This window comes from Solanum pennellii, chromosome 6 (genome assembly GCF_001406875.1).
Source record: "Solanum pennellii chromosome 6, SPENNV200".
In the NCBI taxonomy this organism is placed as follows: domain Eukaryota; kingdom Viridiplantae; phylum Streptophyta; class Magnoliopsida; order Solanales; family Solanaceae; genus Solanum; species Solanum pennellii.
The window spans coordinates 50,405,152-50,419,348 of NC_028642.1; the positions used below are offsets into that span (position 1 = coordinate 50,405,152).

Genomic DNA, 14,197 nt, shown 5'->3' on the forward strand with positions numbered 1-14,197 from the left:
CCCCTCCTTCTATCAACCTACACCTAATTTTTTAAACAAAAAAATTTGTTTCTAAAAAAATAATATTAATTTTTTTTATTTTTTAGCACAATTAAGAATTTTGAGTGAAAGTGAAAGTGAAAATAAGTGATTTATTTGATCATATTTGTAGAGACTCTTAAAATAGTTTGAAGCCCCTATTTAACCAATTAAAATATGAGTAATCCGAGCCATCAAATATAATTAAAATGAACTCATTTTATTAAATATAGGCTGAATTGCCACCCCTATGATTGATTAAAGATCATAAATAAGAGTATGTTAATTAAAACCACAATTTCTTAAGAAACACGTAAATAAAAAATGTAACAAGTGGTCCAAATGGAATAATGCTAAAAGGAGCTCTTTGCTTTGTATTTTAAAAATCCACTAAATATGTATAAATCGTTAATTTAGAACACCGTAACTTTAAAGTACAAGAATTATGAATCCATAAACTTCAAATCGCTCTCCTCTACGCCTAAGCACAACATAGTATTAGCAGGTACAACTCTATTAAAGATTACTATACACCTTTACGACACAGAAAGGTTACATGGTACAACTCTGCGGATACTTCAACAATCTGTATACTTGCCTAAGGATTGTTTGAGCTTCTTCTTATCCCAGACGGCGAAATAATGCAAGCCTTAACCTCGTATGGTGATTTAAGCGAGCCGTTCTGCCTCCCATTTCCTGAGAGAAGTCGAAACTTCATGAGCCTGGTAATGAACTTTGATCTCAGAAAGACTGGGGTATTTTGGAATCCGAACAAAGGGGCAAGCTCATGCTGTCATATTCATCCTGCAGTCTCATCCCTATTGTGTCACCTAACATGCATCAAGCTGCATCACATCTAGCCAGTGTATGGCTAGTATTTTTATCTTCCTTAACTTATGAACATCAGACTGAATCACTTGGCTCCAGCGTAGTGTCATGGCTCCTATTTCTTGAGATGCTGTCGTGGTCAATTTTATCACTTTTTTCTTCATTAGACAATCTGTGTTCCGTTTCTTCTGGATCCTGCATAGTGTCATAACTTCTATTTGTTGAGGCGCTATCGTGGTTAACGTTATCACTTTCTTCTTCATTAGACGATCTGTGTTCCGTTTCTTCTCTGGGTTCTGGCTCTGAATTTGATTGACCTACTTGAGAATCCCCACAACACTCAGAGCTGCTCTGGTGAGATGTTTCATCGGCATCTTGTTCACTAGAAGTACTCTCAGTAGTTTCTGAGCTCGTATCAGGTATTTCAGTGCAAGCATTAGTTGGAGCAAGGATTGATTGGCGGCAGAGGGGGCAGGTATTGTGGGCGGCTAGCCAGTGGTCAATGCAAATCATGTGAAATGTGTGCCCACAAGCAGGTATTTGTTGAAGCTTATCATCTGCCAGGTAATCCCCTAAGCACACTGAACACCTGTCCGAGAAAGATCAAACTTCATTAGAAAACAATGTTTAAATATTTGAGTTGTCTCAGGGATGCATGTCTGTTAAACCTTCTGTTTTCTTCACAACATGTAAATCTAATATAAAACATTTATTTCATTCGTCATTGCTTGTAAACAAATGAACTAAATTAGAGAAGAAAGTTTTATGAAGAGAAGCTAATCAAGAAGCTGATCTTCTTGCCAAATTGGCCTCTTCGAATGGATATAGAACCCTACTATTACTCTTTTCAACATCTTCTGAAGGGATGAAGGGACATTTCAACTTGATAGCAATTGCCTAGGATAAGGAGAAGGTTTGACAAGGCTTACATTTTTGTAAGTTGATCTAAATAAGTTAGTAATGAAAGAGTTCTTGTATAGATAAGTTTCTTTCTTTTTTGAAGACTGTATGAAACTGGCTTGTGTACGTCTTTTGGAGGCAAGGTCCTATGTCCCCCTATTCTATTTGTATGTTGCAAATTGATGAATGGACTAAGAAGCGGTATTGCCAGTACCTTACACCAAAAGGTACCATGCCTAAGGTGATGGCAAATTTATAAATAAGAAAAGAACTTCACAAATTGATGTGCAATTATAGATCATACCTTGAAAGAGTTTGTCAAAAAGAAGAATTTAAAACTGAAATTTCTTAATATCCAAAAGTAATAGCTGTTATCTATTATCTCCAACATGGGTTTGAATTTCATAATAGAAAAGAAAACGGTGTTGCATTTCCCAGCAACAATTGCTAGTTGCTACAGAAACCACCATCAGAATTACTGAAGGTGTGGGGATATCCTGGTTTCAAGGACCAAAAATGAAATATGCTGCAAGTACAAGAACATGAAACAGCAAATGCCTAGAACCAAATCTCAGAAATATTAAAGGCTATTCATTATGGTGCATTTTCATTTTTAAGGGACGTGGTCCTATTTTTACATGATGACAGATTGACTTCTTTTAGCTATATTTTTTTAGATCCAGCAATGATATTCATCGAGGATCACTTAAATATTTCCACAAATTTTCAACTATCTGAGAATCCACACATCGTTGTTGTGCAAAATCTACTGAAATCACTTATTATTGATGGGAAATATTTATGGTACTTTTTTTCCAAATACACCTTCAGTGTGAGAAGTATAACGGCTCAAGAAGTCCGAGGAATTTGACATGTATCATTCTAGCAAATCTTTGAAATAGAATTTGGATACAAATGGTATGTTTTCATGTATTTGTAAGTGTGAGATTTCATTCATATCTCAAGATTACATTTTGTATTTCTACATTCCAGATCTTTGAAATAGAATTTGGATACAAATGGTATGTTTTCATGTATCTATAAGTGTGAGGTTTCATTTCACATCTCAACATTACATTCTGAATTCTACATAGCAGATGTGTCAAATATCACTACCAAAGTTACTGCAGATGCTATCATGGATTTGGAAAGCTTTTCCAGGCTAAAAAAGTGTAGATGTGTTCATCCTCAACCAACAACAGAGGGCTACTGTGGCAGAGGTTTGGTCAAACCAAGGATGGAATCTGAGCTTTAGAAGACCTTTCAATGATTGGGAGATCCAGAGAGTAGTAGAATTCTACAGAACTCTCAAACAATTCAGAGGAGGAAACAACGTCCAAGACTGCCTGGAATGGAAGGATCACAAGCAAGGAAGATTCAGTGTCAAGGGGGCTTACAAAAAGTTCAACCCTTTCAATAACCAAATTAATGGGTGGCCCTGGAAAATGATTTGGAAAGCCAAAATTCCCTATAAAGTGTCTTGTTTTACTTGGCTACTAGCTAAACAAGCTGTTTTGACACAGGAAAATCTCATGAAGAGGGGTATCCAATTGAGCCCTAGATGTTTCCTATGTGGGGAAAAGGCTGAGACTGTGACTCATCTGTTTCTTCACTGTAGGATAACCAACCAGCTGTGGCACCTTTTCATCAATAAAAAGGGATTGAATTGGGTGATGCTAAGGAGAGTAACTCAAACCCTGAAGATATGGAGCAGCTATTCCAACATCTCTGGTCACAGGGAGAGATGGAAAATCATCCCAGCTTGTATTTGGTGGTCAACGTGGAAAGAAAGGAACCTTAGACGTCATCAGAACAAGAGCAACACTATTCAGAAGATGAAATTGAATTGTCTTGTGTTGTTTCATTTTTGGTGTAAGCAGGAGTATATGGAGGGTCTAGAAATCAGTTATGACTATCTTAGGATCACTGTAATTTTTGTCATAGGATTGAAGATCTTCTGTTATACTCTCTTTAATCTGTAATTAGGAATCTGTAACATGTTGTGGCAGGTTTTGATGTTTTGGAAATAGAAATACAAATCGTTACCTTCTCAAAAAAAAAAAGTGCAGATGTGTAGATTGAGCAAATAGTGTAAAAAGAGATTATGGCTTAATCCTTTGACAGAGTAGTTTAGGCTTGAACCCTGTATATGTGTTAATATATTTCACTCAATAAGTACAAATAGCTGATGCCGAACCCCATAAATCAAAGTTAAGGTAGAATCTCGAACTCGAATTCATAAAGTTCAAATCTTGAATCCCCCAATGTCTCACTAGTTGTTTTTACTTTTAGATAAGACCATACCTGAATCCCCCTATGCCTTGACACTCATGAACTTAACATAGCTCACTTCTCATACAAATAGACCAAATAGGAAAGGGGCTCATTGATTTGGGAGATGTAAGATCTAGTGATATCAGTTGGCATTTATTACAAATTGAGACTCCAATATAGATGCTACATAATCCCCTTTACCCTTATTTCACTTGTACTATACATTGTAATCTATGATTCTCAAATCTCAACCAGCTATTTCTTGGATAATATCAGCTAACAGTCTAACTAGTCTAACACCTCCCACGAAACTCTGAAAGAGAACAATCTATATTCCCAATCTACCACAATTGCAGGCTGGATTCCACATCTAATCTACTGCAGGTTGTATTGAAAAATCTAACAACATTGCATCACATATTTTTGTTCTCAGATGACTCCAAGAAGCCGAGAAATGTTGAGACAGACTGAAGGATCACACTTTTGTATGGCAAATTTAGCCATCTCACTAATGTCAGCTTGAACCATGTATACATATGCAAAAAAAAAAAAACTTAAAAGTGTATACAAGAAAGACAACTACGCCTCAGCCCCAAACAGGTCAGGATCAGGATCAGGATCGGGATCGACTATATGAATACTCAGTTCTGCATATAAATTCAACTCATTCCATCATCCTACCAACGTAGAAAGATCATAAATTGCATTTATCACAACCCATTACTCTAAATTTCAGATCTGTTAGATTCATTACATAAGAAAAATTGAAGAGGGCAAACTTACTGAGTATCTTTGACAGAGAAACTCTCCTTGAAGACAATAATAGGCAACATCTCCCTCACTTCCTTCTTCAATCCCATTTCACACTGGTAAAAGCCACAATCAACAAAACCCCAAAAATAATAAGATTATAAATTATTTTTTTTAAAAAAAAGTAAATAGTTTTAACATACCCTTGAGAGTTCATCAGATTCATTAGCAGTGTGAAATGTAGACGTCCTCATCCGCAGTGAGGACCAATCGACTCTCTGACGACGAAGATAAAATAAGTAGAATAACAGTAAAAGTATAAAAGCAAACAAAATAGGGACTGAAAAGATGAAAGCTTGATAAAGCTTCAATTGAGCTAAAGCTTCTGAGCAACAATTAGATGAAGCATTATGATAATTATTACTGCTTTCTTGATGTGGATCTGAATAGCCTTTTCCAGTAAGAGACATCGCAATCAACAACAATGGCGGTTAATCTGATTCAATTTGAACAACACCCACATCAAAATAAATGGAATCTTTGGTAAGAACACAGAAAAAAAAAAGGATATAGAAGAGGAGAGAGATGGATTTGGACGATTTGTTGAAAAGATTTGCGCAGTTATATAGAAGGTTAGAGTCCTACTTAAATGCAAGAAAATCTGGAATTGGAAATTGGCAAGTAGTAATATGTGGGGCCTTATTACATACATGGACAAAAATTAAGCATTTTCCATCCCAAAATTTAGGTTGATCATCGGGTTGGTATGGTACGGTGTGGTATGGTATTTAAAATTTCAATTAAATAATATTTTTTGTATTATATATTGTAATTAAATTTTGATTTTTTTTTTATATTTGTGGTTTTTTTAACGAAGTTTGATTTTTTTAGGAAATGAATTATACTACTTATAAAATTATATGTATAATTTCACTAAGGACAATAATAAAAAATATGATTTAAATGATATTTATAAATATTTTTCTTAATAAATATGTATTAGTACAAGTTTTTGATTTAATTTGGTATCATATCAAACTAATTTTAGGGATAATGCACAAGTATCCCCTCAACCTATGTCCGAAATCTCTGAGACACACTTATACTATACTAAGATCCTATTACCCCTGAACTTATTTTATTAATAATTTTCTACCCCTTTTCGACCTACATGACTATATCTTGTGGGCACAATGCTGGTTGACTTTTTTTTTTCAAACTAGTGCCACGTAGGATGAAAAGGGGTAGAAAATTACTTATAAAATAAGTTCAGGAGTAATAGGATATTAGTATAATATAAGTGTCACTGAGATTTTGGACATACATTGAGGGGATACTTGTGCATTTTCCCATAATTTTAATTTGGTATGATTGGTAATAGAAGAAGTATAACCATGCATGATTTTTTTAATTAGATGGTCCAAAATATATTTATTAGTAAAACTTTTTAAAATGTTAGATTTGTAATTTTAGGAGTTCCTTTATATTTATCAATATAGATCTTAAAATTCTAATTTTAATAAAATATGAATAATTTGATTTTAGCACACTACTTAAAATTTGACTAGGGACAAACTTCAAACCTTGTATGCTTTGTTTCTCCTTCTTACAAGTACTTGTATGGGATGACTTAAATGTATAAATTGTTTGATGTATTTTTGAATTTTCTATGTATTGATTTCTATGTTTTCTAATTTCATTATAATCTTTAAAGAGTTTTAATTTTAATTATTTTTCTTCTCTCGTTTTTCTTTCACAAAATAAAAGAACCTAACTTTCTGAATTTTTGATATGAAGTTAGGTTTTGTTGTAGCGTAACTTCAAATTCCTATCATTTTTGAATATGAATTGCAATCAAACTCTACATAATTTCAAATATAAAGATCTATAATTAGGGTTTGCAGAGTCTAGGTATAAAATATAAACTATCACATTCACGATTTCAACTTCGAAACATGTATGATAAAAATTATTTATAAGGCAATTAAAATTTAAATACTTTATAAACTTTACTTATTCATTAAATATAGTTCCTACAAATGAATTTGAACCGTCAGAAAATTTACAAATAGTTACCAATTACTATAATTTAAAACGTAATTATGAAACTCAACTATCTATTTTTCGTTCCATATAATTTTTCTTTTAATTCAACCTTCGAAATTAAATTTTCAATATTTTCTGAATTAATGGATATTGATAAGACTATCTTTTTCAAACATGTAATTATAATCAACGTACGTATGATCAAATATGATCGCCCAAATTACTATTAATTACGTTCTCAAACAATTTATTTATTTAAATAATAATAGTCATATAAAGCTAAGCAAGATTTTCTTCTAGATATGTTTTACCACTCACCATGGTCAAACTGTAAGATTAATTAATGTGTCAATTAGCCAAAAACCATTAATTAGCAACAATTTATTTAATTAAGATCAAGTTCATACTCATGTTGTACACATTTTACTTATTTAATTATTCCAAAAAGGGTGGTTGTTATACTTATCCTTTAATAACTTTGTCTTTTTCCCCTCTATTGTACATTTGCTTGAGAATAGAATGTAGGTTAATGGTCCCTTATATATTAAAAAAATTATACAAATTACATAATATTGATCGTCAATTAAGACATCTACAAAATAAACTAATTGATGCATGGAAAATATCTTAACAAATATGAAGGTTAATTATTTGTTAGGTGGGAATTAGACCTTAATTAGGATATTTTCCCACATGATCGAGATAGGAGTTCACATTATGAAAATTAAATATTTCTAATAAGACAATTCATGATTTTCTTTAATATTTCACAGCTTATATAAAAATTAATTGAATTAGTATATTTGTAATTTTGTATCATCTTTCATTTAGAACAAGAACTAATAAGAGTTAGTGACTGATCATAAATTTTCTTTTCATCTAAGGTTTCGATGTAAAATTGCTTATTATCTTTTTCCATTATATTGCTTTTATATCCTTGTTGAATTATTTTTCTTAACCATTCTGTGCACTTTGGCCAGTCATTTCTAAAAAACTTTAAAGAATTGAATACTATATGTCTAAAAAGTACTTTTTACTTTATTACTTCGTATAATTTTCTATTGAAAAGTGTTTCGAATTTTCGCAGTTTCATTGTTATTCACTAGAATAAAAATAACTTTTAATGATAATAAATAAGTATATTAATAAAAAAAATTAAGTCTTTATCGATATTAATTAAGTGTAATTAGATCTATCGCTAAACGTTAAAGACATATATAAAAAGTGTTAATTATCATCAAAAATATATTTAACAGCAACTAAAAATTTATTACCAATAAAGATTAGTTTTGTTGTAGTTTCTAAATATCCAATGCATCCAGAATTGATAGGTAGATAATCTTTTTATAAAGATAAAAAATGAATCTCAAATATCTTCATTGTAATTAATATGTTGTGATATCTTTGATGGAAAGGGACTTAATTATTTGTTTTTGCTCGGAGTTTCGTGCTCCACGTTGCATTGGAATGACTTTATTGGTAGAAAAACAGATAAACGTAATATGGTTAATTATAAAATGTGTATCATAGTATTCCATATTAATTAGTTGACTAGTTCAAATATATAGATATCGATAACCTATTTTAATTTAAGAATAATAAAAAACAAGCCAAATTTAAAATATTATATTTGTACTTAGAGTTGAAGAAGAAGGAAGCTGACGATTAGATGTCAAAGGAACAGGTCCAACACAGCTGACTAACGTGTCTGCAGCAAGTGTTGATGACAAAGAAAGCTGAAGATTGGAACATGTCAAAGGAACAGGTCCAAAAGTTGGCTGACGAGTTTACATCACTACTGTAGAATTTGAGTTACACTAGGATTGGATTAATAGATCGACTAGCCTAGGCTGCTACTTATTGTTCTAGTTGAAGTCGATTATGACTAGGATTACTATTAAAATCACAGTACAATTAGAATTTAAATTATTTATAATTGTATTATTATAATTATTATAGTAGTAATAGATATTGTAGTAGGATTCTAAGTATAGTTAACTTAGGTATCTATAATTCTCTCCTATATTTGAAGCTTGTACACTAATACAATCCTTGATCTTGATTTCTCTAATACTTACTTAGACGTGAAATTTCTACACAGATTTCTATACTTAGATCATGAAGTTCTATTTCTTCTATTGATTTCATTTTGTCACTATTAAAAAGTTAATTACAATCGTTTATCATAAATTTAGAATTTTTCTAATAAAAGGTTCATCACATCAGAAAGAATTTTGGACAAAAATCATCATAAATTGACTGCAATTTCTAACATTTTATTGTTAAAATACATATAAAATTCAAAAATGTTCCATATACAGCTAGCACGTCAATTATACTTTAACTCTGGTCGTTGCATTGGAATATTGACTTATATCTGCAAACAAGATAAACTTTAGTATTAGTTATGAAATATCATACTAGATTTTTAAGAGCAATAAATATATAATAAAACTATAATTTTATTTTCACAAAAGGCCAAACATGTATATAACTCCCTTTAGTGACCCTTGTCCTTCTCCAATTTTGCCTTCTGGGGTTAGGGTTTCCCAAAAAGAACTAACAAAAAAAAAACAGAATATGCTTCCAAAATACCAAACACATAATTAGAGGTTATGTATGAAAAGGGGTAAAGGTATATACATGTATTGGCCTTTGTTAGAATTAGAGGCTATATACCTACATGCATGTGTTGGCCTTTGTTGGAATTAGAGCTTTTGATATGGAAAAAGTCCCGTTGGGAACGTCGTCTTCAGAAATGAACTTTACAATGCATGAGTCTAAATAAATGACTATCTGAACAGTGATTAGAAAAAAAAAAGAATTAGAGGTTATGTTGGTTTCGTACTTAGAGTTTATGTATGACGAGGTTTACAATTTACGAGTTTGTTGAATTCAGTAATTTTTGTTCAATTCTCATAGTTATATTAATAGTTTATTGAATATTTACAATAAAAACATTACAAAACAGTTCGGAAAAAAAAAACAGGGCGAGAGTGAAGAAGCCAAGATAAAAAACCGAAGAAAGCATGACAAAGTATAAGCGAGACAACTCTCAAGTCTCAACTGTCTAATTAACTCTCTACCCTAATTCGTGCCTTAACCTCCATAACCTCGTATTTAATCCTCGATAAGAAGCTAAAGTCGCGATATATCATATTTAATCACCTCTCCTTAATACCTCTCTGGCTTAACTATCTCTACATACGTCTCTTGTAATCATCCATAACCAACCTCTATACCTCCACAACAAGGCATTCTTGCATCTAATACTTCATGAAATAGGTACAAATTATTAATTCAAAAGACTTAAATCTCAAACTCAAAAACTTCAAATCAAATCTACCATTTTACGCCCCTAGATCCAGGAAATCTATTTTTTTTTAAATTGATCTTCTCTTTTTAAATTTATATATAAATAATTTTAGAAGTTCAAAGGATAAGCATGACAAGATTTTAAAGTTAATTAAAAGATGAAGGGGAAACTACTAGCAACATTTTTTCAAACTTGAAAAAATAATGGACATAGGGAAGGTTTCATTGTGCTTTTACGGTTATATGCGGCGACTTAACATTTGTTTAATATATATTGCAATTTAGTAGTATTTAACTTTACCAAAAAAAAAAAGACTTAGTATTCTAAAATTGATTTTCTTAATTAGTTGAATTTATTATTGCAAATTGCAAAAAAATTAAGGGTGAGTCAAAATCCACAACGTGATCAACATCTATTTTAATATTTATCCATTATAATTTATGATTTATCTTTTTCTTTTCAGAAACTGTTTCACGGGAATTGTCTTGATCGTCGGATATCATTGAGAAAGAAATAGGAAGAAGTGTTAGATTCGATACAATTCAACAGAATCTAAGAAATGATCAAAATAGAAATGATTTTCGAATTTGATTCTATAAAAATTCCTGTTTCATTTTTGAACGAAGTTAGACGATACATGCCAATTAGTTTTGTATCTATTTACATTTACTATTAGTTTAATAATGTGTTTTAGTTTTGTTAGGAGAATTCTCGGTTTAGACAAAGAGAAATAAAAATAACAAATAAGAAGCTCCTTTTTTTTTTATATATATTCATACAATAAAGTTAATAGATAATTGAGTGTTATCCGTTTTGTTAGGAGGAGAGGGAGTGGATTAACCTCCTCCTCTCTTCGTCCTTTTAGCGGTAATAATATTTTATCGTCAAGTTTTTCATTGGATGTGTATTGATATTTATTTTTTCATTTATTTTGTATTTTGTTATTTTTTTCTTTTGAATACTTTTCTTTTAATCTGAATTTCTTTCTGAAACAATTTCTCTACCATGAATGAGATCAGTGTATATTATATCTTTTTTAAACGTGAAATTACATTAAATATAAATATGTTGTTGTAATCTTTTAAGCTCATAGACGATAACTTATGTTTTGATGAAATTAACTACAAACAATTTTAATTTGTTTGACTTCCAATTTAGTAGAAGTGTCCATTCTCTTCAAGTAATAATAATAAATATAACTCAATAAACAAATATGGTGATAAAACGTATATACTAATAATAAACTATATAGTACAAAAAAAAAATACAAGAAATCTGTAGACAGCTGGCCATGTTAAACCTTGATAAAAAATTTTATTTAAGAAACAAAAAAAATATTAAAAATAAATAAATGGGGTGGGTGAGGGTGGGGTGGGTATATGCTAATTTAGAACAGAATAAACCTTATTCCCATAAATCTCAATTTCTTCTTTCAAAAAAAAATAAAATAAAATTTTAAGACCTTGTTGCATCACTTAAATATAACACGAAAAAATCTCTATACAAGGTCATTTGAACAAATTGTGTTGCTTAAAAATAATATTGAAAATTGTTTTATTTTCTTTTATTCAAATTACAAGTGAATTGAAAAATTAAAATATTTAATATTATATAATACTTTCCCCATAATTTTTGTTTTAATAAATATCACTTTAATGTTGAACTTATATTTAGTTTTGGTATTTCTAGGACTTTACCGTATTTTCTGCATCATTAGCTCTATTTAATTCCCCACACATATATTTCTTTTTCTTTTTCTGACTTTTCTTTTTAAATGCTAGCCTAGTAGCTTACCTTAATTGATTTGTAGTTGGACTAAAACTACGAAAATTAAAACCTTTTTTATTTATTTATGCACAATATATAAATAAATTTTAGATTCATACGCCCTCTAATTTTGGGTGCGCATAAGTAAAAATTTAAACTTGTATAGAATTCAACTCGCATCCTACTTGGTAGGACACCACGCAGGACATAAATTGCATGTAGGACGATTTGTTCAATTTTATACAAATTTAAATATCTTCTTGCGCACATCCAAAGTTAGAGTACATAAACATCAGTTGAGATTGTACGAGACCTAAACAAGATTCACCTCGTCTCAAGTCTCTTATTTAATGTATTTTTCACTAAGAAATTTCAACCGTTCAAGGAGGTCAATGTACAATTTTAACTACAATAACAACAATTGGGAAGAAGTGTACGTAATGAAGCTTTTAATAAAAAAAGCTTGGAGTATTTCTCCAATGAACGATACTTTCCCACATTCTACTAGCAATATTTATCGTGTGATCGTGAACGACGAGAGCGGAAGAGAATTCAAGACCAGAAAGGGAATAGGGACAACAGCACCAATGTGGAATGATATAATTGAAACGTGTTTTAAAGAGTCTCCTGTTAATAAGGAATTAAAGTTGACGGTGGTTCGTGAAAATTGCTATAAGGATCCAGGAACATCTACGGGTGAAAAAGTGGTAGGAAGGGCTACAATTATAGTGCCAGATGTACATTGTAAGAGAGAGGAGGTCGTTCAATTAGTTAAACTTGATGATGATATTGAAAATAAGGTGAAAGGATTTATTAGCTATCAGATTTTTCTCACTAAGGAGAGAAGACATTACACCAATATAGACTAGGGATTTTTTTTTTTCTCTCATCTTGATTAGTGTTGATGAACACTTATTCATCTTGATTAATCTTAATTAGCACTTAGTAGTGATTTTCTATTTTATCTTGTGAAAGTTAGGGTTAAGTTTTGCAATTTTTTCTCTAATATTAGTTGGAATTATAGTGTTTGAGTTCGGAGCAAGGGTAAAAAATGTTAACAAAAATTCCAAAACGGTATATTAATTTTTTTTAAAACTAAAACGGCAAAATCGCTCGTCGCTGCTATAACAGCAATTTGTTAAATTCGATTTTTTTTTTAAAAAAAAAATTTAAACAAAATCGCGTCGAAGGGGCAATTTTCAAAAAATATATATTTTTTATTATATTTTTGTTATGTCGCTGCCTCAGCAGCGACTTGAGTTCAATTTTTTTTTAAAAAATTATTTTTTGGTTTTTTTTTTAGTTTAAATAATTTTTTTTTAAAAAAAAATAATCAAATTGCAGCGGTTTTTAATTAAATTTTTTTATTTATTTTTAAAAATAAACAGCGATTTTAAATCAAAATCTTTTTTAGCGATTTGATTTTTAAAAAAAGAAAAAAATTTAATTAAAAACCGCTGCGATTTAATTTTTTTTTTTAAAAAAAATTATATAAACTTTAAAAAAAAAAAGCAAAAAATAATTTTAAAAAAAATTAAACTTAAGTCGCTGCCTCAGCAGCGACATATTAAAAAAAGAAAATTTTAGTTCGGATTGTTTAGTTTTTTTTTTTAGAAAAAAGATCAAATTTAACAAATCACTGCTATTGCAACGATTTTACTTTTTCAAGCGGACAAAATCGCTACTTCATGAGCGATTTTACCGTTTTGATTAAAAAGAAATTTCATATATCGTTTTGTATTTTTTGTTAACATTTTTCACTCTTTAAGCTCCGGACTCATTATAGTTTGGTTCACTCCATTGTCTTGCAATAGGAACTTTTTTTTGGGATTTAAGTCATGCTACTTTTGTTTCAATTTGACTATTTGGATTTGAGAAAAAAATCATAATTTAATCAAATACTTTATTATGATTTATAGTACTTTTTATTCAAATTTAAACACATAAATTTTATTTCAAAAAAAAATTAGAAAATTCTCTGTCTAAATTCTCATATAACATTAATTAGTTTGACCCAATACTCCGAATAAATTCATGTAGGTGACCTAATTACTATATAACTATGTTTTACTTATCAGTACATAAACCTTAAACTCATATGCTTAACTGGTATATACAAGTAGGGAAATACTATTAAGATTACTTTCAACATGAGTTTCATTAATATAACTATGTTACGTATCGAAAATACTAAAATCAATAAGTATAAATGTTCCATCTGCCTTTGGGTATTAACTTAATGATGTGAATAGAGGGCAATAAGTAGAATGAGAAATACAACTTCTAATTTCACGCATA

At 30.2% G+C, this 14,197-nt stretch overlaps 1 protein-coding gene across 1 annotated transcript; it reads right to left on the reverse strand.

Moving 5' to 3' along the window:
• Window positions 1-389: 389 nt before the first annotated feature.
• On the reverse strand, window positions 390-5,428 carry LOC107020983 (RING-H2 finger protein ATL7). Its single transcript, XM_015221546.2, has 3 exons — window positions 4,974-5,428; window positions 4,804-4,886; window positions 390-1,435 (listed from the first exon to the last, which is right to left on the reverse strand). Exons 1-3 carry the CDS (start codon window positions 5,238-5,240, stop codon window positions 922-924), a joined length of 864 nt encoding a protein of 287 aa, XP_015077032.1. The 5' UTR covers window positions 5,241-5,428; the 3' UTR covers window positions 390-921.
• Between the last annotated feature and the right edge of the window lie 8,769 nt (window positions 5,429-14,197).

Coding starts and splice junctions, on each gene's coding strand:
- LOC107020983 (XM_015221546.2), bottom strand. CDS start 5,240: ATGTCTCTTACTGGAAAAGGCTATTCAGATCCACATCAAGAAAGCAGT. Junction 4,887..4,973: donor AATCTGATGAACTCTCAAGG/GTATGTTAAAAC, acceptor GGCTTTTACCAG/TGTGAAATGGGATTGAAGAA. Junction 1,436..4,803: donor TTCTCTGTCAAAGATACTCA/GTAAGTTTGCCC, acceptor TTTCTCGGACAG/GTGTTCAGTGTGCTTAGGGG.